We start from the raw sequence: 24,266 nt of genomic DNA, 5'->3' as shown, positions 1-24,266 counted from the left end.
GCAGCTTTTTTTTTTTTTTTTTTAAGATTTTATTTATTTATTTGACAGAGAGAGATCACAAGTAGGCAGAGAGGCAGGCAGAGAGAGAGAGAGGGAAGCAGGCACCCTGCTGAGCAGAGAGCCCGATGTGGGACTCGATCCCAGGACCCTGAGATCATGACCTGAGCCGAAGGCAGCGGCTTAATCCACTGAGCCACCCAGGTGCCCCCAGGATGGCCATTCTTATGCTAACCCACTCTTACAGTGCAAGGTGCCAGCTTTTGCTTTGCCAAGATGGCTGTACTTATGTCAGGGCTAGACTCAAGGTGGGTACAGCCTTGTTTTTCTTGGCCTCCACACCTGGAGCTGGTCTCCGGAACTTGTTTTTAAGTCCCCTGGGGGAAGGGGAGCAGGGACAGTAAAATAGGTCCTTACACTAGAATTTGTTTTCTCTTCCTTTCCCTTCTTTGTTTTGTTTTGTTTTGTTTTTAAGATTTTACTTATTCATTTGACACAGAGAAAGAGAGAGACAGCGAGAGAGGGAACGCAAACAGGGGGAGTGGGAGAGGGAGAAGCAGGCTTTCTGCTGAGCAGCGAGACCAATGCCGGGCTCGATCCAGCAGAGCTGGAACCATGACCTGAGCCGAAGGCAGACGCTTAATGACTGAGTCACCCAGGTGCTCTTTTCCCCCCTTTTTAAATACTTACCAAACTGCAGTTATCTGACACCTCTCTTATAATGATGATTTCTCCATGAATGCTCAAGGTAGTTCTGCAAACAGTCCCTTCCGACTGTATCATATGTACAACTCAAATAGAAAAGAAAAGAAAAAAGTGCCAAGGTCAAATTTTCCGTGGTAATTTTCAATTTACCCATTCATTCATCTATCCTCTTAAGAAACACGTGCAGAATTCTGGAAAGAGCATGTTGTATAGCATTTGAAGGAAATAAAACAGAGTGTTCTTGCCTAGGATTGGAGAAGTGGAAGGTGGGAAGAGTGTGGTAGATAGTATCTATAACAAGAAACAACTAGTCAACTGAAACAAGTTCATTAGGATAGCACATTTCCAACTTGGACGCCAAGGGCTTAGAGAACCTCTACTCACCTGGTCACTAAAATTTTACTAAGCATAGAGTAATTAACACAAACTAAGGGAGAGATTGGTTAGTGTAAATTGAAGTTATTATAGAAATTTTTGTGTGAACAGCAGTCTTCAAATTGGGGTCCTCATACCTCTAGGGGAACATGAGTATTTTCCAAGAGGATCCAAGTTCTAGAGTGACCAACTGTCCCAGTTCATCCAGAAAGGTCTTGGTTTTATTTTTTTAAATTTTTTAATTAACTAATTCTTTTAAAAAAGATTATTTAACAGACAGATCACAAGTAGGCAGAGAAGCAGGAAGAGAGAGAGGAGGAAGCAGGCTCCCTGATGAGCAGAGAGCCTGATGCGGGGCTCGATCCCAGGACCCTGGGATCATGACCTGAGCTGAAGGCAGAGACTTTAACCCACTGAGACACCCAGGCACCCCATCTTGGTTTTAGTACTAAAAGCCTCATATCCCAGGAAACCTCTCAGTCCCTATGGCTGGATCTCAACTTACCTATTTCCAGCTCCCTAAAGCTGATGTGCCAGAGACTTTGCCTGGTTTTCCTTTCCCACCACTGACATTTTCAGCAGTGCCCTTCTCTCACTTTATACAAGCCATGACCCTTACTCAATCCTAAATTTATTACGACTTGTCCTGGAGTGAAAAAACCTCTGGGTCACCTGAAGAAAAAAAAAAGACAATAAGAAATATATATTATAAAGAATTCATTTATTTGAGAGAAAGAGCACAAGGGCGTAATGGGAGGAGAGGCAGAGGGACAAGCAGACTCCCACTGAGCCGAGAGCCCGATGTGGGGCTTGATCCCATGACCCTGAGATCACGACCTGAGCCAAAGGCAGACATTTAACTGACTGAGCCACCAAGGTGCCCCGACAGTTAGAAATATCGATAATGGGCACCGCCTCCTTTAATATAGGAATCCTAGCTCCTTGGAAGGGCATCTCATCTTTCAGCCACATATTGTGATGGTTAATTTTAAGTGTCAACTTGACTGGGCCACGGGGGGCCGTATATTTACTTAAACATTATTTTGGGTGTGTCTGTGAGGGTGTTTCTGGATGAGGTTAATATCTGGATTGGTAAACTGAGTGAAGCAACTTGCCTCCCTAACATGGGCAAGCCTCATCCAGTCACGGAAGGCCTGAATAGAACCAAAAAGGCAGAGTGAGGGAGACTTCACTCTCGTTGCCTGATTATCTTCAAGCTGGGGCATCAGTTTTCTCTTGCCTTTGGACTCAGATTTGCACTGGAACTGACACCATTGGCTCTCCTCGTTCTCAGGCCTTCGGACTTGGGCTGGAACGATGCCGTTAGCTCTCCAGGTATCTAGCGTGCTGACTGCAGACTTTCGGGCTGGTTACCCTCCATACACACAAGATCCAATTCCTTTTTCTTTTTATTTAATTTTTTAAAAAAATTTTGTTTAAGGATTTTATTTATTTATTTGACAGAGAGATCACAAGTAGGCAGAGCGCAGGCAGAGGGGGAGGGAGAAGCAGGCGCCCGGTTGAGCAGAGAGCCTGATGTGGGGCTCCATCCCAGGACCCTGAGATCATAACCCGAGGCGAAGGCAGAGGCTTAACCCACTGAGCCACCCAGATGCCCCAGGATCCAATTTCTTGTAATCAATCTCTGTCTACCTATTTATCGATCACTATACATAAGTATACACAACCATATGTCACTAAGAATAGACAACTTAAATGAAACGGATACTTTTTTGGAAAGACACCAATAGGATATAGCTCTATCATTTATCTCTCTAGATATAGACGCCATCATAAAGAAGAACATGCTTAGATATAAATAATAGTTGCACTTAACCTGTGAGTAAACTGGAAAACAGTGAATTTACACTTTAAATGGGTGGATGGTATGGTATGTGAATTATACTCCCTAGAGCTGTTGAGAAAATAGTTATTAAAACCTAGAAGTGTAGCCCAAGGGTGGAAATGGTATAGAATGTGAGCCACTGCTCAGAGAGCAAAAGGAAACAGGACCTTGAAGACAAAGGCCAGCTGAGAGAGGCCGTGTGGTTGGCGGGAACCCTGGATGTAGGAGGCGGTGGGAACTGTGAAATATACAGGCAGGGAGGAGGGGAAGGTTAGGTCCTGACGGGGAGACTGGGTGCCCCAAGGAATTAGGTCTGCTTTAGTTTTGTCAAGGGCCAGCCTTTGGATGATCTCTGAAAGAAGGTCCTAGAGCCTTGAGGCGGAGAGTGTATTATGTCAGCACCTGACCTTTATGACATCCGCACTTGGTGCCAGGGAGAGCTGCCCCCAGGGCATGGGGCTCATAGTTCCCAAGGGGGGCGGCAACGCCGCCCCTTAGACAAAGTTCAGTCTCCCAGAAGTTCTCACTAGCCAGCCACAGGGTTGCTGCTGCTGCTCCTGCTTCTGCTGCTGGGCATGCTGAGGGCCCGGCAGAGCCAGAGGACATCAGCATCAGGGGCGACAAGGAGTCAGGGAAACCAGAGGGGCAGGAAATGAGGATGCTGGCAGAATCCCTGACTCAGATTGAGGGGAGCAAAAATTGGTAACGGAAGACCTCCTCCTGGCTGAAGGACCACCGAGGGCAAGGTTCAGACAGAAATCTGGGTCAAAGTGAGTTTAGGGTGACAGATGCTATGGATAGAGGGTGTGTATCCACCATTTTGTGACGCTTCCTCTCTCTCCCAGGTTCCTCATTGCTGAAGTGCCTTGTGAAACCCAGCTCAGAGGAACCCTCACTGGTAAGAGCTCGCAGCACCAGAACACCCCAATTTCTAGTCCTATCTCCGCGGCCATCCTCAAGCCCCCTCCTCTAATGCCATTCGACCTCCCCACCCCCATCCTTCTCCTCCTCATCTCTCGCCTTCCCTGGAGCATTTTGCCAGCTCTTCGGACCCCAAAGGTGACGTGGATTTAGGGTCTTAGTAAATCAGTTTTTTTCAGAGCCAGAAGTGGACCAATTCTCCCAATACCTTAGATTCTGTTTCTTTCTCTACAGGTCCAATGGGCTGTGTCTTCCTCCCCGGCGCACCCAGATTACTGCTGCGGATCCTCAGCTAACAAGAGGAAGCTCTGGTTTTCCATCCCTACACATCCCTCACCGATGGCTGACGGCCAAGCAAGAGGCCAAGTTTAGACCCAAGCTCCGGCCCACACACTCAGAGAGCCTAGTGCTACGGGCGGGGTGTCTCCTTGTCCTGCCACCCACAGCTGCACCAGCACCGGGCCGGAGCCAAGCTTGCACACAGAAGGCCCTGATTTCTCAGCCAGCTCTGGCCTCAGAGACACTGGCCCTGACTCTGCCAGGTCTCTCCTCTCTGGTCTTGAGGCAGCCCCCCCACCCGCCCCCACCCCTGCCCCGCATCCCTTCTGAACTCAAGGCAATGGAGCCTCAAAATAAGGACCAGGTGCTGCTCCAGAACACAGCGGCCGCTGGGCACCCCCCTCTGGGCCCCTCGCAACTTGTGGACTCCCCACCCAGCCACCCACAGCCTCTGCCTCCCCAGCGAAGGCCCCCTCTCTCCTACTCCCCTTGCTCCCCGGGGACCCCACGGTCCCACTCTCCTGGCTCCCGTTTCTACTCTTCTGACTCAAATTCTGACTTTATCCTACACCCTCACTCTTCCTCTCTCCCAAGTTCCCCCAGCTTCTTTCATCAGAATTACACCTCTCTCTCCCTCCCACCCTCTTCCTCTCCCTCCCAGGGGCGGTACCCCTCCCCGGCTCACACCCATTCCTCCTCTCCCTCTCAGCCCCAGAACACCTCTCTCCCCCACACTCATTGTCAGTCTCCCTCCCCCGCAGAAGACTGCCCTAGCTCCACTGTCACTTCCCCATCCCCCAGCCTACCTTCTGGTGGTGTCCACTCAAAGAGGCAGGCGTGGCCCCGGGATCAGTACGGGGACACCAGGTCCTCTGGGCTGGTGGGGGAATGCGTGGCAAGCGAGAAGGACCCTGCGGAGTTCAGGGACCCAGGAGCCCTGGCCCAGGCCCTGGTGGCCCATCTGGGGCACCGCCGCATTGCTCTCGACCTGGAGCTACTGCTCTTGCAGCGTATGTGGCTGGGCAGACCTGGCCCAGCCCCCGTTGTAGAATATCCCATATGCCTGGTGTGCCTCAAGCCCCGCAGCCCCTCTTGCCCCATCCCCAGGTACAGGACTGGCCCCCGGCTGCTTGCCTTCCTCCAGCTACTGCCCTGTGCACAAGGCCAGGAATCCGGACGACTCCGCATAGGCATTGGTTTTGGCCTCCGCCTGCCTCGGGGCCAGGCCAGGGCCTTGCACCTGTTGCCCGAAAGAAGGCCAGAGGCAGCAGGGCCTCAGGGCAAGGCTGTTCAGGCCCATGGATGTCAAACCCAGGCGTCCCCGGCTCTGGCAGCTCAAGCACCAGTGGCTCAGGCGCAGGCAGGTCCAGCCCGGGGCGCAGCCTCCCAGACCACCAGCCTCAGATCTGCAGGCCTTCAATCACCAAACTCTACATGCTTTTCGGGGCCTCAGCCTCAGGCACCCAAACAGGCCACCATCTACCCGAAACCCGGGCCTTCCTCTGCGCCCAAGAGGCCAGTCTCTCCAGAACCCATTCTCCGAAAGTCACCAGCCTCGTTCCGGAGCCAAGGAGGCTCTCTGGAGTATCTCCTCTGAACCCTGCTGTCCCCACCAGGCCCCAAATGTTGGGGAGCCCCCGAGACACCCTGAAGGGCTGGCTGGCAGGTGGTCAGGTGTGTTCTCCAACGTTGAACCCTGGGAGCCCTTTGTGGAATCTGCTCTCTCCTGGCTGAAGAGGATGAATAGCACCTTAGACCCCATTCAGCCTCTAGCGTGTCAATAAAAGCCTGACCCTGCAAACGTGTGTGAGTGTCTGATGTGGAAATGTCGGGGTTTGGAGAGAACAGTCAAGAAAGAATTTTTTTTTTTTTTTAAAGATTCATTTATGTACTTTACAGACAGAGGTCACAAGTAGGCAGAGAGGCAGGCAGAGAGAGAGAGGGGAAGCAGCCTCCCCGCGGAGCAGGGAGCCCAATGTGGGGCTCGATCCCAGGATCCTGGGATTGTGACCCGAGCCAAAGGCAGAGGCTTTAACCCACTGAGCCACCCAGGCGCCCAAGAAAGAATTTTTGAGACGTCCTTGGTGCAAAAAGGTGTTTTTTTTTTTTTTTTAAGAAATTATTTTAAGAAAATTTTTATTTAACAGAGAGAGTGCTCCAAAAGGTGGTTTTATTAAAGCATGGGGACAGAGGGCTGCCTGGGTGGCTCAGTCAGTCAGGCGGCTGCCTTGGGCTCAGGTCATTATCCCTGGGTCCTGGGATCCAGCCCCGCATCAGGCTCCCTGCTTGGTGGGAAGCCTGCTTCTCCCTCTCCCACACCCCTGCTTGTGTTTCCATTCTCTCTGTCAGATAAATAAAATCTTTAAAAAAGGTGGGGAGGACAGGACCCATGGGCAGAAAGAGCTGCACTAGAGTTGTGAGGAGTGGCTGGTTATATATACTTTCAAGTTGCGAGGTTAGATAAAGTGTGAGTCTCTAAGGAATTTTGGAAGCAAGGTTTCCAGGACCTCGAGGGGGCTAGCTGTTGTTGGGAAAAGGTTGTTTCTTACTGTCTAATATGTTAGTCATGAGACTCTTCAGATGTTATTAGTGGGCTAAATGCTTGGGGGGTGTTTGCTAACATGTATCTTGGGGGTAGAGATGAAAGAAGTTTCCAAAGGAATTTTTATATGTTAAAGGAGACTTACAGGATCCTAGAGGTTGAGATAATGTTAAGCTAATGTTGCCTTTTGCCTCTAGCTAAGTATTAACATTGAGGCAGTTGAGTGTCTAGAGGAAGGTCACTGCCTGTCTCAAGGACTTGTCAATGGGCTGGCTGTTAAGTTCTAAAGAAATATAATTTTTTCTTTCACCTTTGTTTCCCACATTGATGGAGGATAGTCAGAAGAAAGGCAGGCAGGGGTAAGCGCCCCCTTACTCCCTGTCCGTCCTAAGAGAAAACTACCCTTAAAAGGAAAAAGACCCCATCCTGTTATTCTAGGCTTTACTCAGTGGCCCAGCTTTAAGTCTTCCTACTGGGAGGATTTACAACTTGTATGTGACAGAAAGTAAAGGAATGGCCTTGGGTGTCATAACCCAGGCCTGTGGTGGGGTGGGGGGGAGCAGCTCAACAGTCAGTGGGATATTTAAGCTAAGAGCTCGATCCAGTGGCCTGTGGCTGGACAGCATGCCTTAAGGCAGTGGTAGCAACGCCTCTTGATCCCCGAGGCTACTATGAAACACCACCCCGGAAGGAGCCCTCCACCCTTTCCCACGTGAACAATTACCTGATAGGTAGATGAGCGTGTGGACAAAAACTTGATTGGGTGACAGGCACAGGGAGAGTTAATCAGATTAAAAGAGCCCACACCAAAGTAATAACCCCTAGATTTAACCGCCAAATCAGCAACCCTCTCGGGTCCCCTCCCTCTTCGGGATCTCTATAATATCGGTCAATAAACTTTGCTTTGCTGCCCACCACTCTTCGTCTGGCCTACCTCTGGCCTACCTCTTCATTCTTTGAAGACACGGTGTGACCAAGAACTGTGGGCACTAAAGGAAAAATCCTGCCACAATCTCAGTGTTCTGCTGAGCAGACACAGGGGGTAGCTGAACCTACTGGGGACCACAATTAAGCAAAGAGAGAGGGACAGTCAAAGGAAACAGGGTGGCTAGGAGAGTAGGTGCCATGTACCTGAGGAGGGCATGTGATCCATAATTCCTGAGCACCTGAGATGTGCAGAGGGCTCTGTGAGGCCCTTCACACATTTAATTTAATTTGATGGAATGGATAATGGCATTCCCAAAGATGAAGCCACTGGGCTCCTTCCTCTGAGTGCACCTTAGGTTAACAAGGTTATTTACTTAGGCAGCCAGGGGAGCAGCAAGAGGCGTCTCCTTGAAGGGACGGACATTCCTAAGATTCACTTGCGGAGAAACATTTAAGAATCTAATGTTGAAGATCGGAAACCCAAGGGGCCCCCTCAGGAAGATGGAAATGCCAGGCAGAAAAGAGACCTGCCCTGCCTGGGAGCTAAGTTACCTCCCTCTGAGGGTGTCAGCTGGGTGCAGCCCCTCCCAAACCCTTGAATTTGGGTTTGGGACTAGCGTGCAGTGCTGCAAGAATGGCCAATTCTCAAACGTGAGCGGTTTCTTCAAACCAGAAAGTGGTGGATTGAGGATTTAAAGCCAGTTTTATTTTAAAATCCACGCTGCCTACATCAGAAGGCAAAAGACACCATTCATCTTCCCAAATGTTGAATTTCCAAGGTGTGTGAACTGGAACAAATCACTTCCACTCTAGGATAAAAGGTAAGGGCTGGGCTTGTGTATCACTCGTGAAATGGGGACAGCCCTAACCAAGGATTTTTTTTTAATAAAAACTTCATTTATTTAGTTATTTTAAAAGATTTTATTTATCAATTTAACATAGAGTCAGCAAGAGAGGAAGCACAAGCCAGGGGAGAGGGAGAAGAAGGCTTCCTGCTGAGCGGGAAGCCCGATGTGGGGCTGGATCCTACGACCCCGAGATCATGACCTGAACCAAAGGTACATGCTTACCCACTGAGCCATCCAGGGACCCCAACATCTCTTAGCTTTTATTAGCTCCCCTCCTCCGGAAACACCAACCAAGACCCTGGACGCCGAGCCTGCCTTCCCACCTTGCACAAACATGGTGGAAGCTGACGTCACAGGGTGGACGGAATCCTGGGGCGGGTGTCGGGTCACCGGCCGGCTAATGCTGACGCGTATTGGCGGTCTTGCGCCTGCGCAAGGAGAGCCGCGGGCTAGGTGCGCGTGCGCACTGCGCGACAAGCCGACCGGGTTGGGACGGGGGGTGGGGCGGAGAGCCGGATCCCTGAGTGTCGTTTTCGCGAATCTGTGGGTTAGAGTTTTGGCAGCTCGGAGGGTGTGAGAGAGGAGTCGGGAAGTCTCCTGACGGCCACGGGACCAAGTTAAATAGCGGCCGGGACAGGGGTCGAAAGCGGGCGCGGCATGTCCCGGGTCCTGCGGTACTTAGAGTGAAGCGCGCCGGGAGCAGGATGGGCCGGCGTCGGGCGCCAGAGCTGTACCGGGCCCCGTTCCCGTTGTATGCGCTTCAGGTCGACCCCAGCACCGGGCTCCTCATCGCTGCAGGCGGAGGAGGCGCTGCTAAGACGGGCATAAAGAATGGCGTGGTGAGCGCTCAGGGTCACTGGGGCAGGGTCACGCCAGGGGTGATGGTGGTAGGGGGTCTGGGGGATGGCCGCACCTCAGGCTTCAGACCTTGCCTCTCCCCGGTGGGAAGCTGGGCTTTTCCGGCGCCCGGGCGCGAGTTTCAGCTAAGAACTTACTCACCAGGAACTGCTAAGGTAGAGTAAAACCAATATACAGCACCTCTTAGGCAGGAACTTAAGCTTCAACTCGACCTCAAGGGCAGCTCCAGGGGTCTTATCGTGGTCTTCTCTGGGGAGGCCACAAGGACTTTTCCCACTGCTCTCCAGCAGTGGCAGGAGTGGTGCGTTTGGCCTTTAGGCTAGGTTTCTTCACTCCTCTGAGAGTCACCCTGTTATTTTGTAAACTGGAGGTATTAATCCAACCCTGCTTGCTGTACAGATTTCTGTGGTTTGAAAGAAACAAAGAAAGGGAGAGAAGCAAGCAGACTGGAAAAAGCCTTTTAAAGTAGAAAGTGCAGTAACCAAAGGGGTAGGGCTTTAGACTATAGGATGTAAGTCTGCCCTTGAGGTGCTCTCTGGGCACCCCTAAGCCTTGCTCATCCTGGTTCTCTCTTCCACAGCACTTTCTACAGCTAGAGCAGATTAATGGGCGCCTGGGTGCCTCTTTGCTACACTCGCATGACACAGAGACACGGGCTACCATGAACTTGGCGCTGGCTGGTAACATCCTTGCCGCAGGGCAGGATGCCCACTGCCAGCTCCTGCGCTTCCAGACCCATCAGCAGAAGGGCAAAACCAAAGCAGAGAAGGCAGGTGAGAAGCTCCCTCTTTAGCTTTGGGGAAAGGGTTAAATTAGTAAGGTCACTTATGTTGGGGGGGGTACCTGGGTGTCTCAGTGGGTTAGGCCTCTGCCTTTGGCTCAGATCATGATCTCAGAGTCCTGGGATCGAGCCCCATATCGGGCTCTCTGCTGGGTGGGGAGCCTGCCTCCCCCCTCCCCCGCCTACTCATGATCTCTGTCTGTCAAATAAATAAATAAAGCCTTAAGGAAAAAAAAAAAAAGATCACTTATGTTGGTTTCTAAAAAAAAGTGGGGCTGGAAGTGTGGGTTATGGTAGCCGGCAAGAAGCCGGATGTTCAGTACTAGGGAGGAGACCAGTACTACTTACTATAGAAGCCCGGAATCTGGCAGGCTCTTTGTGTTGCAGGTTCCAAGGAGCAGGGACCTCGACAGAGGAAGGGGGCAGCTCCAGTAGAGAAGAAGTCTGGAGCTGAAACCCACCAGGAGGGGATAGAACTCACTGTAGAGAATTTGCAAGCGGTGCAGACAGACTTCAGCCCTGATCCGCTTCAGAAAGTTGTATGCTTCAACCACGATAACACCCTGCTTGCCACCGGAGGGACGGATGGCTACGTTCGTATCTGGAAGGTGTGGTTTTGGGGGTTAGGGGACCCATGTCTGTAGCAGCAAGCCCAGAATTGTGAGAAACCAAACATGGGTTCTGGGAAACTTGTGAGTGAAGCCTGCACTGGGTGGCAGAAAAGAAGATGGGTGGGGATCATGGTGGCTGGTCAGGTACTTGGGGGTAACCATGCTGGTGGTTTGGCTGCAGGTACCCAGCCTAGAGAAAGTTCTGGAGTTCAGAGCCCACGAAGGAGAGATTGAGGACCTGGCTTTGGGGCCTGATGGCAAGGTGAGGAAGTGAGAGGGTGGAGAAAGTAGGTGATTATGCTGCTTGTCCAGTAAGTGGATCCCCTAACTGTCCATCCTTGGAATCTTGATTCCTGACTAGTTGGTAACTGTAGGCTGGGACCTTAAGGCCTCCGTGTGGCAGAAGGATCAGCTGGTGACACAGCTGCACTGGCAAGAAAACGGACCCACCTTTTCTAACACGCCTTACCGCTACCAGGCCTGCAGGTGTGAGACCCCAGAGGGTAGCTAAAAGAGGCACAACCTAGATGTGGGGGAGTGGGAAAAGACTGGGGGGAAGCTGGGGAGGATTGCCGTCTTGGTGGGCTTTCCCCAGGCCTGACCAGGGTACAGGAGGGCACAGACCTCTGAGAAGGGCTGAGCGGACCCCAGGAGCTGAATGGCCTCTCGCCTGGCCCCCCAGGTTTGGGCAGGTTCCAGACCAACCCACCAGGCTGCGACTCTTCACAGTGCAGATACCCCACAAGCGTCTGCGCCAGCCCCCACCGTGCTACCTCACAGCCTGGGATGGCTCCACCTTCCTGCCCCTTCGGACCAAGCCCTGTGGCCATGAAGTCATCTCCTGCCTTAGTGTCAGGTGTGAGGCAGTGGTGGCTTGACTGGTTGCGGGATGTGTGGGGGAGCTCGGGAAGGTGTCGGGTCTGAGGCTCTGAAGACCGCTGTTAGTGAGTGTTGCTGCACAGGCCTTCAGAACAGTGACCACTTTATTGTTTGTTGCAGTGAATCGGGTACCTTCCTAGGCCTGGGCACAGTCACTGGCTCTGTTGCCATCTACATAGCTTTCTCTCTCCAGGTAAGGTGTAGAGCCCGGAGCGCTCTTCAGCGGGGGGTGGGGGGGGGCAGTGGCTATCTAGGCCTGCTTCAGTCTAAGGGTGCGGGAAGGAGTCTGGCCCAGGCCAGAGAGGGAAGGCCATCTGGGGACAGGGAGCATGTTTTCCAGAAGGAATATTTCCAACTGGGCCTTCCCTCACTAGTTCTTTTGTCTCCAGCGCCTCTACTATGTGAGGGAGGCTCATGGCATTGTCGTGACGGATGTGGCCTTTCTACCTGAGAAGGGTCGTGGCCCAGAGCTCCTTGGGTTCCATGAAACTGCCCTGTTCTCTGTGGCTGTGGATAGTCGTTGCCAGCTGCATCTGCTGCCGTCGCGGAGTGAGTCCTTGGGGTGGGCGGTACCACCCTGTCTCTAGCTGTAGCAGAAACTTGCCCCCAGCAAGTTTGTTTGTTTGTAGCCATCTGCCCCCTTCTTGAAGTCTTCTGTTCTTAGGGCTGTGAAGTTCCTTTGCCTTCTGACTTCTTTCCTTTCCCTCGTGCAGGGAGTGTTCCTGTGTGGCTGCTGCTCCTGCTGTGTGTCGGGCTTATTGTTATGACCATCGTGCTGCTCCAGACTGTCTTTCCAGGTTTTCTTTAGCCCTCCTGCTCCTGGGGAGTCAGGGGCCTGGACACTGCCATTTTCTACACCAGAGTGGAGGCCTGGACCCCGTTGCTCACCCCACCTGCATCCACGGTTGGGGTTGCTTCTCAGGAGACTGATGCGCACTGCCTGCCCTGCCCAGCGAAAGTTTGGCTGCGGCCCTGGGTGACTCTGAGTTCTGGGAGCCCTTCATTCTTCATCCGGGAAGCCGTCCAGGACAGTGGTATCTGCAGCCCAGGCCATGCCACCTGCATCCTTTTGTCTGCCTAACAGAGGCTCCAGAGTTGAGCTTGTCCTCTCTCCAGAAACATGGGAGGATGCCTAAGACCCCGGAGGTACTGCTGTCCATCAGCTGCTCTTCATGTGAGCCCCTGGTGTTTGCTGGGGCAAGCACTGGCCTGGGACTTGTAGTGAGGGAAGGAAGGGGCAAAAGGAAGACCCAAGCTGTCGTCTCTGGGTCCAGCTGGTAGCTCCAAGCCAGCTTGGCTACATATACAGTAAGTTCCTGGATGGTCTACCCAACCTTGAGGAAAGGGAAAATGAACCTCTACCCATTTTTCAGGAAAAGTTGGTATTTAATAAATAAGCGAAGATGGAATTAAGACCCTGGTGGTTCTGCTGTCAGCTCTTGCCTCTGTTGGAAGGTAAGAGGTCCCCGAGGTTGAGCAGGTCCGATGGGTGCTGGAAGACGGCTCTGGCGTACTGATGTAAAAGGCGGGTCATGTAGCAGTGCGATGTGGGGAGAGCGTTGGGCAGCCTGTATGGGAAGGGCTTGGGGAGGGATTGGAAAGGAGGTCAGGAACCTGGGCCTTTCCTAAGAGTCCAGGCTTTTTCTTCTTGGACCTCATGGCCCATTTTCCCCTAGGGCCTCTAAAGCATCCAGATTCAGGGTGCTCACTGCAGATGGTAGAGAAGGGGTCGTCAGCTGTATTGAGGCAGAGCACAGGGGTCTGGATGGCATTTACCTTGGTTCTTGGGCTAGCTGCTTGGTCGTAGGTAACACAGTCTTGATATCCAAAGGCCACAGTGGTGTAGCGCTCATCAAACTGGCAGATTGTGCAGGCCTACCTGGGTTAGGGGGTGGGGTAGAGGGTGGGGTAGGCTAGGATGAGGCTAGGGAATGAGAAGATACCGAGCAACTTTGGGCAGGGGGTGCTGGTTGAAAGACTGTACCTGTAGCACAAAGTCTACATTCACCGCCTTTTCCATCACCTTTCTGTTTCTGCAAAAGAATTCATAGAGGTTTGCCTCTGCTGGATCTGACCCTGTCTCATGAGTGAGCAAACCCAGACAGAAAACTGACCTGAGCGTGGGGAGAACCTGGTCTGTCCGCCACCCCACCTGTCTGCTGCCTCCTCCCACTTCCCAAGACCCTACCGGTTCACAGTGTGGCAGAGCTCAGCAGTGAGGCCCTGATGGAAGAGCAGTGAGTTGAGTGGGGTCTCCAGGGAGCGGGTGGTCTCAGAGGAATCCCAGCATGCAGACAGAGTCAGTGCCGCCACCAGCCCTGAAGCCTGTCCTGTTCGGGCTAGGTGGTTCAGCACTAATGTCCTGAAGGATATTAGCGGGGGCACAGGAGAGAGGAAGAGGACACGGAGGAGGAAACGAAGACTGGGCCTTTGGGGCAAGTCCAGACAACCTTTACCCTCCAAGAGAGCTGCCCACGGTCAGCAGTGGAGCTCGGGAGTAGCGGTGCTTTATGTGGTTCACGACTGTCTCCAGACCTTCAGTGTTGCTGGCAGAAAAGGCCCTGTGGGTCTGAGGCAAGCCAGATCATTGGGTAGGGAGGGAGGCCCTGGCCAGAAGGCAGAAGGATGGCAGGGACATGGAAGGAGGAAGGTAGGTAGAACCCCAGGCCCAAGGATCTGTTAAGGGAGAAGGGAGAAGGGCTACGAGGAGCGAGGCGGGCACTTACCAGCAGTTCTTCCCCACGGCAGCCCCGGTTACTAAATACAGCAGCTCTGTGGCACACACAGGTACATCCCAGCTAGAGCCTCCCCTTCTGGTAGCCTACAGAAAGACCCCAGTCAGAAGGTGCCCTTCATATAATATAGTGCCTTCTCCCCAGAGGTGTCAGGGTCTTCACTGCCTTCCCTATTACAGGTTCTCAGCCACCACCCACTTCCTCTGGACTTGACCCATCCTTACCTGTAACCATCCCTCAGAGCTTGGCTAGCCAGTTGGGAGATATAGGAGTCCTGGCTACTGCCCATGATGCTGGGAAGTAATAACACAATGGGCTGGGTAGTAGAGTCAGGGTGCTGACTGCTGCCGCGCAGGCCAGCCCAGTCTATCAGGACCTGGCCTCTCTCTGGGGTTTGGAGGACTTCACTGTGGTCTTAAAGGAAAGGGCACACAAAGAAACTTAGGATCTAGGATCTCCATATACTTTGGAAGGTTTACCTCTCTTCCCCAGTAAACAGCTCCCAAACCTTCCCATTAGCATCATTTCAGGGTATACATTATGCAAGACATTAGGATCCTAACAAAGTGTGGGGTGCCTGGGTGGCTCAGTCAGTTAAGCATCTGCCTTTGGCTCAGGTCCATGATCCCAGGGTCCTGGGATCAAGCCTGATGTCAGGCTCCCTGCTCAACGGGGAGTCTGCTGCTCCCTCTGCCCCGCCACCCTGCTCGTATTCTCTCTTTCTGTCTCTCTTTTCATAATGCTCTCTCTCTCAAATAAGTAAGTAAAATCTTAAAAAAAAAACACCAAAAAAAAAAACACAAAAAACCAAAAACCAAACATAACAAGCTGTAATGGGACATATAAGATTAAATATTACCTCATGGTTGAGCAATTAAATAGCCCTTCCATATAACCGCTCTGATTGTTATCCCCGCACACCGGGGTAGATGGGGCAAAGATTACCTTCAGGTTCAAGAAGGCAGGCAGGGGATTCCCCTGTAGTTGCAGCCTCTTGTTTACCCCCTCTGTCCCTTCTTACCTCCAGTAAGGGACTGGAGGCTGGGACTGCAGTAGGACTTGGAAGATGGTTTGTAGCCGCCCCTCAAAACACCATAGCGTAGGGTAGAAAGTCTCCAGAGTGACTGCACAGTGTTGCTCCAGGAAGGCCAAGAACCCAGTCACCAGCGGAGTCCCCTGCAACCACAACATAGTCTGCCTCACCCCCCAGCTGGTTTGTAAGGCCAGTGAGGTGCCCGACACCAGCATGACCCCCCTCCAGAGGCCAGCCTCTGGCAATGAGAAATCGAGCACACCTTGGCCCGGAATGGCCAAGTCACTACTGTGAATATAGTCCAGTGAGAGCCCACAAGTAACCTAGTCCCCAGCCTGACTCTGAACCGACTCCTTGCCAGGGCTGGGAGCTGCGGCAGCTGACTGAGTGCTAACTCTCTCACTCAGCATATCCGTGCCCCAGCCCTATTTTAGAGAGAGCAGATAAGATACATGGCCCAGCTGACTCCTTGTGGAAAGTTCGGTTAGCATCCTGGTCAGAGGCTGAAGTACGGCACCATTCAGTCTGTGACTTTTGCCCTGCAGTTGAATTATCCACACTGGCATCTTCCTAAAACCAGCCCTGGCCATTCCGTTTCCTGGCTTTGCACCGCATTGCCACATATGTTCCCTACAGCATGTGCTCACGCTCAAAGACTTTGACCACAGCGCCTCATTGTCTTAGTCATGGGGCCTGCTGTTAGAACATACTCCCAAGGAGGAACAGATTTTTCCTCTTCTTTCAAGCCAGCCAAAGCAAAGGTAACAGCGGTAGTATGACAGGGATAGATCAGTGGGGAGTTGGCCCTGACTTTTCAACGCCTCTGCTGGTTCTTCTGGACACAAATCAAGTGAATGAGAGGGCCTAGCCACATAGAAGGCTTACAAAAAAGGTATGCTATAGAAAGTCGAAAGGCCTCAGGCTCAAGAAATAGAAATTGCATTTCTGTTGTGAGCCCTAAGGATCCCTATGATCAGATTTCTAGTAGGTCTTGTGCAGGAGCAGTACTCAAAAAAGGCTAGGTAAATTATGAACTGGAGAGGCCATCTCAAGATGTGACTTGTACCCTGCTCTTGAAGCCCTGAATAATGGTGCTTGTGATTCGTTGTGTGCTATGTGCAGGTACTAGGCTAAGCCCAACCTCATGGGCTAGGATATTTATAAACAAGGAAACTATGTCAGATGAAGTCGTTTGCCCAAAGTCACACAGCAAGCAAGAGGCAAAGTGGATGGAATTTGCAATTACAGTATTACCACCAATACCAGTAAGTAAAAATTGTTGAGTGCGTATATTTCAAGCATTGTGCTAGGCACTTACATGATTATATCCTGTGATTTTCACAACAGTTCTTTGGCGTAATCCTGTGATTCCCCCATGGGAACAGGTTTGAATGTTGAGTAAGTTAGCTTGCCAAAGACCACTGGTGGCAGAGCTGGGATTCAACCCAGGTCTGACTCTAGAGCTCATGCTCTTAGTCATTGTGCTCTTTTACCTCCTCATTGCCAGGATTTTGAGTTGTTATCAATTTGTGGAATCCCTGATCAAACAGCTCAGCAGTAGAGAACAAATTAGGTCACAGGTTAATTTCATTTTAGCTCTAGTGGAGAGTTTCTTGACTAATTTTTGAGATGCCATTGGTCTCTGTGGATGAATCGATACTAGTCCATTACCATGCTGGACAATTCAAATTCCTTAGGACTTCCAGAATGCACTTTTCCTGCTATTTAACCAGTATATGGAAGTCAAGGAAGGATCTGGAATATAAAGAGGCAGAGGTCTCTGACTTCTCTGTGGCTGGTTGCAAACAGAGGAAAATGGTTAGTTAAGGAGAGTTCTGGTCTGAAATGACTGACTTTTTTTTTTTTTTTTTTTAAGATATTTATTTATTTATTTGACAGACAGAGATCACAAGTAGGCAGAAATGCAGGCAAAGAGAGAGGGGGAAGCAGCAGGGCATGTGGGACTCAATCCCAGGACCCTGGTATCATGACCTGAGCCAAAGGCAGAGGCTTTAACCCACTGAGCCACCCAGGCGTCCCTGAAATGACTGACTTTTGAAATTAGGCATAGAAGGTAAGATTTATAGGGTACTGTGGGGTTTGGTTCTTTAATTAAGGCAGACAATACATGCAAATGTAAAAAGCTCTGAAAAGCTAGGTAACATTTAAATTCCCTGTAGATCTTTTTTAAGGGCTTGAATCAGTGGGTTTTATATTAGACTCAGTTACTTAGAACAGTTTAATGAAGATTAAAAAGATTTAATTTTTCTGGATATGTAAATTTTGTATCTTATCTAAATTTCAGTGAGAAAAATCTCTTCAGAATTTTCCATTGCACCGTATATACATGGAGAGCCTAGAAGTTAAAACAGGGCAGAATGAACGACAGGGTTATCCATTAGTCCTGAGCCAGGCGGGGAACCTCCACCAGCCTTTAGGAGAGGCAAGGCCTTACTAAGCTGGTGGGGGGGTAGGAATCAGCCAGAGCCACACAGGCCTCCAGTTCCTTTATTCGGTGAGGCTAGTGAGAAACAGCTGGACTGCCTTTTTTAGAAGAGGAAAGCATCTCCCTGACACCTCAGGATGCCTTCTACCCCCCTTCCCCAAATGTTTGCCCGCATCCTCGGGGAGCAGCACCCCTCCGCTGCCTGCAAGGCCAAGCTGGTACGGGGAGCATACGGGATGCAGAGAATCTAGGCGGGCGAGGAACCGACATCCTCCGTTAGATGATCCATGATCCAGCAAAGCAGGGCTGGTGGTGGCGTGGGGGCATCAAATTTCACCTGTTGGGGAAGGCCCCATCGTGCCCCCTCCCACAAAGGGCTCGAGCCTCTGGCAGGAAGCGGCCCCTTAGGCCCGAGGATCCTGGGCCCGCACCCACCTGTGGCACATATCTCCAGTAGTAGCCCAGGCAGAGGGTGGCGCCAAGACCTAAGAGCAGGGAGAAGGGCTCTGCCCAGGTGCCATTCTGCGGGCCCTGGGAGGAGCTCGGCATCTTGGGTGGTTGGGCTCCGATCCCCAAGTCCCTGACTGGGGTTCCAGCACCCGGCCCCGCCCGTTACACGCCGTAGCCGGGCGAGTGCAGGGTCGGCCTCTGCGGCCGGCTGGTGCGGAGGTCCGGAGCCCGCCCCCTGCCGCTGGGCCCCGCGGCAGGCGTGGTGAGGGCAGACGCCGGGCTGAGCCGAGTCACCTGCAAATGGCCTCCCCGCCCCGTAACCCAAGGGGAGCACGCCTGGACGCCTCCTGCTTCCGCCTCGCGGTCACCAGCGGCGCCGCCCCTTGCGAGGACCCACGACCTCCCCACAGCCGCCATCTTGGTGAGAGCTTCCTCCCGTGCCTGCTCCAGAGCATGCCCGGCCGCGCGAGGTAGGCAGCCTGGGCGTGGTCCCCAGTCACTGGCACCCAGGACACGGCCACTCCTGCGGTGATATCCTGTGACCTTCACACTCAGGGCATGGCCACTCACCTTGTGACAACACTGCCGTCCCACCATGTTCGGCCGTTCACAGTGGCCTTCCCATACTGGACACAACCATTACCGCTGTGACACCCCCCGCTGTCACTTAGGTCTCAGCTATTGAGTGCATGGCATTCTACATAGAGTCACACACACACAGGTTACAGTCACACAATGTCACTCTGCGCTGTCTCATCTAATCCCCATCAAGGAAGGGCGATGGATATGTACTCATCACCCACTTTGTACCAGGCACTTGGGAAACCCCAGGATGCGGTTCCCTGTCATTACTGGAATGTGGAAACAAGTATGTCATCTAACAAACAGCAGTGGTTCTCAACCTTGACTGAAGATCAGAATCATCTGGGAGTTTTAAAAACTACCAGTGCCCATGCCTCGCCCCCTGCTATGTAGTTGGTCTGGAGAGGAGCCTCGGTGTTGATATAACTTCTTTCTCTGGAAGATTCAAATGTATAGTCAGGGTTGAACTCCTGCCATAGGGCACAGGGCTGGGTAAGGGAAGTAGAGCTGCAGTGAGAGCACTGAGGAGGGTGCCCAAACTCCGTGGGTCAGAGAAAGTGTACCCAGATGTTAAATGATACATTTAAGGTGAAACCAAAAAACAAGTAGGAGTTTCCCAGGCAAAGGAGAGCTGGGGAGAGAACAGTTCCAGGAGTGGAAACAGTGTAAGCGAAAGCCTGGATGTGATAGACTTCTTAAAAGAACCAAAAGAAATCTGGTGTGTCTGGAGCATACGAGATGGTCAAGAATCAGAAAGTGAGCAGCTACACAAAGGACGTTAGAGTTTAAACTAAGGGTGGAGGAAAGCCATCAAAGAGTTTTACTAAGGGGTGGGCGACATGACTAGAACTGTGTTTTAGAATTCGTTCAGGCAGCTTGGAGGATGGATTAGAGGAGGCTGAGAAAGGAAACAGGCCAGTTAAGCTGTTAAGAGAACTTTGGAATGGCAGGTGGCTGCCTGGCCTTGAGGAAGCTCCTAAGAGGAGTGAAGATCTTTAAGACAGGAGGCAGAATTGATAGGACCTGGTGGTAGACTGGAGGCTGGGGGAGAAGGAGAAATCATGAAGGACTCCCAGGTTTCTGACCGTATGACTCAGGGGTGCAAGGCTGTGCCAGTCCTTGTGACAGGGGACTGCGACAGAGCCAAGAGGAAGGAGGTTTGAGGAGAAAGAGGATTCGTTCTGACTAGACACATGTAGGTTAGTGTGCTGGTAGATGTTCTAGTTGTGTTTTCTTAGATTCTGTATTTGTCTACTTGGCATCCGTGAATCACAGGCCAAACAGCCAAAGTTGGCATCTCACCCGCAATCCAGAGCCCATACTCTGACCTGCTTCTTTAATCTAATTCTCATTCAGTAAACTAATATTTCCCCTGTCCTAGATCAACCCAGGGGCAGGTATCTGATAACTAGGGATAGTTCCTATGTCCCAAAGCCTGCCTGACTGACTCCAACTAGCCAATTTTAAACTGTCTGCCTTGCCTTGCCTTTCCCATTTAGCAAAGGCCTTGGCCTAGGTCTTCTCCCTTGCTCCTTTCTGCCCTCTACACTGGTGCCTCTCCCTGCAGTCCTGTGTGGTGAGCTGTGCCTCTAGTTTCTAGGGGAACTGTAACATTAAATGTTTCAGTGGCATTGACTTCTCCATCACCTTTATAAATTAAAATCTAGGCACAAATTAGAGGATGTTCAATTCCCAAAGTGGTCTGGGGTTTGGAGATTGGAATTTGAGATTTGATAGTCATCAGCATTTAAATGATGTATTAGTTTGCAGAGTTGCCATAACAAATTACTATACAATGGCTGTCTTAGACAACTGAAGTTTATTGTCTTACATTCTGGAGACTAGAAGTCCAAGGTTCAGAAAGATTGGTTCCTCCTGAGAGCTGGGAGGAAGCGTCTGCTCCATGCCTCTTCTCTAGCTTCCGGTGGTTTGTTGGCAATCTCTGGCCTTCTTTGGCATGTAGAAGCTTCATTCCAATTTCTGCCTGTGTCTTCACATGCTGGTCTCCCTGTGTGAGTCTATGGACCCCAGTTATATTGGAGTAGTGTGAGCCAACATGACCTCATTTTCACTATTTCCACATAAACTCACATTCTGAGGTATTGGGGATTAGGATGATAACATAGGACTTTTTTTTTTTTTTTAAAGATTTTATTTATTTGACAGAGAGAGATCACAAGCAGGCAGAGAGGCAGGTAGAGAGAGAGGAGGAAGCAGGCTCCCTGCCGAGCAGAGAGCCTGATGCGGGGCTCGATCCCAGGACCCTGAGATCATGACCTGAGCTGAAGGCAGCGGCTTAACCCACTGAGCCACCCAGGCGCCCAGGACTTTTTTTTTTTTTTAAGATTTTATTCATTTATTTGACAGAGAGACAGATCACAAGTATGCAGAGAGGTAGGTGGGGGTGTGGGGGGGTGGGAAGCCGGCTCCCTGCTGAGCAGAGAGCCCGATGTGGGGCTTGATCCCAGGACCCTGGGATCATGACCCGAGCCGAAGGCAGAGGCTTTAACCCACTGAGCCACCCAGGCGCCCCGACAACGTAGGGCTTTTTGAGGGACTCTGTTCCACCCATAACAGATAGTGATGGAAGCTACATGAACAGATGTACATATGAGCAGATGGGAAGTGAAGAGACCGCCCAGAGGAACTCGGGCACATAAAGAAAACGAAGAAGAAAATGCCAAGAGAAAGAATGGTGTTGCTGAAGCCATCGGATACCATCATTCCAGGAGGTAGTATCCAGCAGTGTCCACTACAGGAAGGAGGACAGGGTGACCTTGATGAGGGTCTGTGGTGATAGATGCTGATGGGAAGGAGCTGATGGAGAGGGAGAAGTGGAAGATTCTGGAGAGTTAAGAAGTGATTCTTTTAAAGAACTAAGACCTTGGGCCAGTGGGTGAGGATGTAGTCTGAAGTGTAGTGGAACTGGTCACTGTGACAAAAGTAGGTGACACCATTTTGACCGCAAAGCTACACTCTGTCCTGGCAAATGACTGCCACCAACGCCCTTAAGATGATCCTTTTCCCAGCCCCTCCCCAATCGAGTTTCACATGGAACCACTTCTCAGTGATGCACAGGGTCACAGCCACACGAGGACACCTTCTCTGGAAACCAGCAGTCACAGCTGTCACTTGAGCATCACAGACAACTCAGGAAGAGTTCCACCAGATACCCTGACCTGTGTCCTAGGAATATCCTCTCCTGTCACACACCAGTCCTTCACACACTGGCCATACCCTCTCAAGGCCATCTTACCTCTCTGGATACAGCGTCCCATAGGCCTACTGTCACAGGCACCTCATACACAAGGCCACAGCCAGGAGTCAAGGTCGCACCAACAGCTACACTTTGTCTTGTCCTGCACATCTGGGGGCCAGCAGGCAGGGGCATGGGCGGCACCCGCACAGTTAGACCTGCTTCTCATGAACACCAGCGTCACCATCTGCCTCTTCGTCTGTGTGTCTCTAAATGTCCGTCCTGTCTCTCAGATCACGGAGACGCAGACACACACACGCACACGCACACGCTCGCACACGCGCGGGGACCGCGGGGAGGAAGCCCGGCGGGGCCCGCGGGGGGGCTGCGGAGGGCGGCGGCCATGCCCCCGGCCGCGGGCGCTGCGGACTCTGCCCGGGCCAGGGCGGCGGCCGGCCGGAGGGCGACGTGGAGCGGCCACGTGGAGCGGCCCGGGGGAGGGCCCGGCGGGGAGCCGAGGAGCGGCCGCCGCACAGCCTCTAGCAGCCGCGAAGCCGGAGCCCAGCCCTCGCCGCGCTCGCCGCAGGTGAGTCCGCGCTCCGCGTCCCCTGGCTGCGGGACACCGGGCTGGCGGGCTGGGGGCCGCCGCCGCCGCCACCAAAGCCGGCGGGGGACGCGCGGGTCGCGGGGCGAGACCGCGGGGCCGGGGCGCCCTCCCGGCCTCTGGGTCCCCAGGCTGCAGGCGCAGCCCCTCTGCGTCCCCCCTGCGGCGTGGACGGGGTTGGAGCGGCGGCTCCCGCCTCGGGGCACTTCCCGGGAGGAGGTCCGGAGAGCAGGTAGAGGAAGATTCGCTGGAAAGCGAATCCCGAGCTCCCTATGTGTGATGATGGGGTTCCACAGTTCCCCACCCGCGGTTCCCTCCGGTGTCTCCTTTGTCGCTCTGACATCCTGGGAGGGGGTTGGGGGCTGGCAGGAGTTTCATCGTCATTTGGCAGATGAAGAAAAGGGCGGGGGGCTGGAGAGGGGCCCCAGGTTATCACCCAGCTGGAAGTGGCAAGGTGAAGGCCGGCTCTCAGGTGTGGGGCCTTTTTGGCTGTAGAACCGCTCTGTCTCCTTTTGGCGGGGGGGTGGGGGGGTGGGGGGGGTGGGTGGGGGGGTGGTGGTGTCCTGGGAGGGACAGGGGCACCAGAGGGACAAGTCAAGTGTTAGGATTCAGTTCAAAATAACTTTCGGACAGTTAGACTCAGCCAGAAACGGAAAGGATGCCCTACGAGGGGCTGGACTCCTGACCTGGAAGTCAAGCGAGGGCTGATGGCCATTGACAGGGATGCTGTGGAAGAAAGTTTTGCCCTGGATGGAAGCTACCCAAGATCAAAGGCTCCTGCCACATCCTAGATTCTCTGGAAATACTCAGGTGCCAGTCATTTACCCTGCATTATCCCATGGCTTCTTCCCCAGGCTGTTACAAGGCAGGCACCGTTATCCCAGGCTCAGAGAGGTTAAGTCACTCGCCTGGATCACACTGTCAGGACCCAGAGGCAGGATTTGATCTCAGGTCTGACTCCAAGGCTGGGCCCTTCTCACCTGTGCTGGTGCAAGCCCTGAAGAAATGTGAAACCTGAGAGTCATTGTGAATGTGAGTGTGTGCATGTGCGTGTGTGTGAAGGATGTGAATAACTACGGAGCTACATCACGACTGTTAACTAAGAGCTGTGGCTTTCAGGTGGTCATGAGGGTAAATCACATTTGTGTGCTCTATAGTTGTAGGGAATGATTAGGAACACCTTTGACGGGCGGTGGTTCAAGAACGGCTTTTTTTCTGTTGCTTACAGAAGCTTTTGTAAATGCTGAGAAATGTCTTCAGCGTGAACAAATCACATTACACCAACCTCATGACATATTACTTGAGGTTCCTTAGCTTGACTTCCTTTAAACAACAGAGGTGGGCCATGCAGTTATTCAAGCTTGTGACATGAGCTATAACCAGAATGCTCGGGTTGTCAGGAGGGCCCAGGGCGTTCCAGGTAGAGGGTGGAACAGCTTGGGCAAAAGCACTGGAAAGTGAAATCGAGAAGCACTTGCGTGTTGGGGGGCAGGGGGACTCCAGTAGCCCTTCTGTTTGAAGCCGAGTGTTGGTGTAATGGAGCACTGGAAGATGAATATAGAATGCTGACCTGACAGCTGATTGCAGAAGACCTTGAACGCCAAGGTGAGGACTGTGGACTGTAACAGAAACAGGGAGTCTTTGAAGATTT

The 24,266-nt window shown here is 52.3% G+C and overlaps 3 protein-coding genes across 6 annotated transcripts; 2 read left to right on the top strand and 1 right to left on the bottom strand.

The window, feature by feature from the left end:
* Nucleotides 1-4,463: 4,463 nt before the first annotated feature.
* Nucleotides 4,464-5,720, top strand: LOC111158376 (proline rich 30). Its single transcript, XM_022520383.1, has one exon. It carries the CDS (start codon nt 4,464-4,466, stop codon nt 5,718-5,720), a length of 1,257 nt encoding a protein of 418 aa, XP_022376091.1.
* Nucleotides 5,721-8,899: 3,179 nt separating this feature from the next.
* LOC111158465 (prolactin regulatory element binding) lies at nt 8,900-12,984 on the top strand. 4 transcript variants are annotated; one of them, XM_022520495.1, is made up of 9 exons: nt 8,900-9,279; nt 9,879-10,071; nt 10,467-10,687; nt 10,872-10,952; nt 11,052-11,176; nt 11,373-11,546; nt 11,690-11,762; nt 11,959-12,118; nt 12,283-12,978. In XM_022520495.1, the coding sequence occupies exons 1-9, from the start codon at nt 9,145-9,147 to the stop codon at nt 12,375-12,377; spliced, it is 1,257 nt and encodes a 418-aa protein (XP_022376203.1). In that variant the 5' UTR covers nt 8,900-9,144; the 3' UTR covers nt 12,378-12,978. The 4 variants fall into 4 exon arrangements, with proteins under 4 accessions (XP_022376203.1, XP_022376204.1, XP_022376205.1 ...); XM_022520496.1 differs by lacking the exon at nt 11,373-11,546 and having other exon boundaries at nt 8,938-9,279; nt 12,283-12,983; XM_022520497.1 differs by lacking the exon at nt 11,959-12,118 and having other exon boundaries at nt 8,938-9,279; nt 12,283-12,983.
* Nucleotide 12,985: 1 nt separating this feature from the next.
* On the bottom strand, nt 12,986-18,568 carry LOC111158466 (abhydrolase domain containing 1). Its single transcript, XM_022520499.1, is given in 10 exon segments — nt 12,986-13,107; nt 13,109-13,151; nt 13,279-13,444; nt 13,554-13,602; nt 13,758-13,931; nt 14,026-14,138; nt 14,296-14,341; nt 14,529-14,711; nt 15,326-15,480; nt 18,219-18,568. Coding segments are annotated over 10 exon segments (1,149 nt in total). The 5' UTR covers nt 18,333-18,568; the 3' UTR covers nt 12,986-13,001.
* Nucleotides 18,569-24,266: the final 5,698 nt, after the last annotated feature.

Source organism: Enhydra lutris, unplaced genomic scaffold (genome assembly GCF_002288905.1).
Source record: "Enhydra lutris kenyoni isolate GAN:26980312 unplaced genomic scaffold, ASM228890v2 scaffoldscaffold59, whole genome shotgun sequence".
Classification (NCBI taxonomy): Eukaryota; Metazoa; Chordata; class Mammalia; order Carnivora; family Mustelidae; genus Enhydra; species Enhydra lutris.
Note: the sequence above shows the minus strand (reverse complement) of the source record. Positions and strands in the feature narration are given on the sequence as shown.